We start from the raw sequence: 2309 nt of genomic DNA, 5'->3' as shown, positions 1-2309 counted from the left end.
CTGTTCGATGAAAAGTATTATTATGAATGTCGGGGGATCCGGGTGTCAGCTCTGCGGCTCTCTGACGTGTCCTACAATCAGCGTGATCGGAGGTGTCTGTATATTATGGGATGCCGTCGTGGTTATTATTCGGAATCTTCCTAATAAATATTTTACCGTCCGCTGTCTGGAATCTCTGCGCCGGGAAACCGATCACCGGGCCCTCCGATTGGTCAGAGATTTTTTTTACACGACACCGGAGGACCAAAAAAGATTTTTATTGGTTTTGGATGGAGGCGGGACGGAGGTTTTGTGTCCTATCGGGGACATTTCCCTCACTTCCTGTCCCCAGAGACACAACAGGAAGTGACATCTGGTCATCACCCTCCAGGAGGTGATTCCCGTGTTTGCGCTGAGACTTAATACACCTTAAGATCTGAGGCATGCTGGGAGTGGGCGGGGCTACAAGGCCTGTGTCCTCCTGTAGGCGGCAGTATAACCCGATGACTTCTACCCCATCACACCGGGGGAGGGGGGGCCACAGGAACCGGCGCCAACTGAACCCCATCACACCGGGGGAGGGGGGGCCACAGGAACCGGCGCCAACTGAACCCCATCACACCGGGGGAGGGGGGGCCACAGGAACCGGCGCCAACTGAACCCCATCACACCGGGGGAGGGGGGCCACAGGAACCGGCGCCAACTGAACCCCATCACACCGAGCTGCCCCAGCAATCAGCCCCGATGACCACTGAAGGAAAGCATCAGGACAGATTTAGTGGTGGAGCTACAAAAAGCATGCTGCGCCCCCTGCTGGACATCCATGTGTACTACATACAGGACGGCATCATGGGACACGCCGCCCCCTGCTGGACATCCATGTGTACTACATACAGGACGGCATCATGGGACACGGCGCCCCCTGCTGGACATCCATGTGTACTACATACAGGACGGCATCAGGAGACACGGCGCCCTCTGCTGGACATCCATGTGTACTACACACAGGACGGCATCATGGGACACGGCGCCCCCTGGTGAGCACCCATGTGTACTACATACAGGACGGCATCAGGAGACACGGCGCCCTCTGCTGGACATCCATGTGTACTACATACAGGACGGCATCATGGGACACGGCGCCCCCTGCTGGACATCCATGTGTACTACACACAGGACGGCATCAGGAGACACGGCGCCCCCTGGTGAGCATCCATGTGTACTACACACAGGACGGCATCAGGAGACACGGCGCCCCCTGGTGAGCATCCATGTGTACTAAGAGCTGGATGGGACATCTGAGGGACACAAAGTGCCATGCACTGTACACATACAGAACCAACACACACCACAATCCTGCATGGTAACAGATCTACACCACCTCTAGTCTAGTCCATAGAAAGTGTGTCTCCCACCCCCTCCCTCTTCTCCGCCTCCAATCCCACACCCTCCCTCTTCTCCGCCTCCAATCCCACACCCTCCAAGTTCCAAACCCCATACACAGGAATACCGAGCGCACAGAGATTTAAATGTTGGAAATAAACTCCAGACATTGGTACCATTGTGTCACCCATCTTGTAATAAGAAGATGAAAATGACAGCCGAGTGACAGGAAGTGGGTGCTGAGGCTCAGTGTCACAGCTGGTCAATGACATCACCCTGGAGGCTATTAGCTTTGAAAACATCCCCCATTAGCCCTGGCAGGCTTGGCTCTGATTGGCTGATGTTTCTTCATAAAACACTTCAGAAAGTGACACCATTCAGATCTCACCTACACCGGCCTCCCGCAGGGTCTGTCCACTCCGCAGGATCAATTTATCGTCATCCTCCAGACCCACCACCAGCTCATTGGTCTGAAACAACAAATACAATCTGGTATCTCCCTCTGATCAATGTTTATAAACAATGTTACTTTGTATCTCTCTATCTCCCTCTGATCAAAGGGTTGAGCTTCAATCTGATAGGATGTCAGTTGAACCAACCTTTAAATGTGTTACTTTGTAACCCCTCATTACCCTGAATTTCCCCTAATCAGTCCAAATGAGTTCCTTCGTTCGCTGTTATTTTCCTGTTTTATTATTTATTTCGCCCCTCAGGACATTTGAGGATTTGGCACCAAGTTGGACGTTTATAAGAATAAAGTACAATGGGGTACATAGGGAAATCTCTGACTGTCAGAGTGAATACAGTGAACAGTTCTGATCTCACACACCTATGTGACACGGTATACACGGCTCCGACTCTAGCCGTGTGCACTTACCTTGGCTCCATGTGCCTGGTGGATGATCTTCATGGTATCTGCAATAACAAGACATGAACACAGGGTCAAA

At 52.2% G+C, this 2309-nt stretch overlaps 1 protein-coding gene across 1 annotated transcript in view; it reads right to left on the bottom strand.

Annotated features, from left to right (window-relative positions):
• Positions 1-1739: 1739 nt before the first annotated feature.
• The window catches only part of CUNH2orf76 (chromosome unknown C2orf76 homolog), a 1074-nt gene continuing 504 nt past the window's right edge, over positions 1740-2309 (bottom strand). Inside the window, exons 3-4 of the mRNA XM_018575585.1 lie at positions 2240-2277; positions 1740-1832 (exon numbers count right to left, since the gene is read on the bottom strand). Coding sequence (XP_018431087.1) covers positions 1740-1832; positions 2240-2277 — 131 coding nt within the window. The remainder of the gene's footprint in view (positions 1833-2239; positions 2278-2309) is intronic.

The sequence above is a fragment of the Nanorana parkeri genome, unplaced genomic scaffold, assembly GCF_000935625.1.
Source record: "Nanorana parkeri isolate BGI_ZX_2015 unplaced genomic scaffold, ASM93562v1 scaffold4202, whole genome shotgun sequence".
Classification (NCBI taxonomy): domain Eukaryota; kingdom Metazoa; phylum Chordata; class Amphibia; order Anura; family Dicroglossidae; genus Nanorana; species Nanorana parkeri.
Note: the sequence above shows the minus strand (reverse complement) of the source record. Positions and strands in the feature narration are given on the sequence as shown.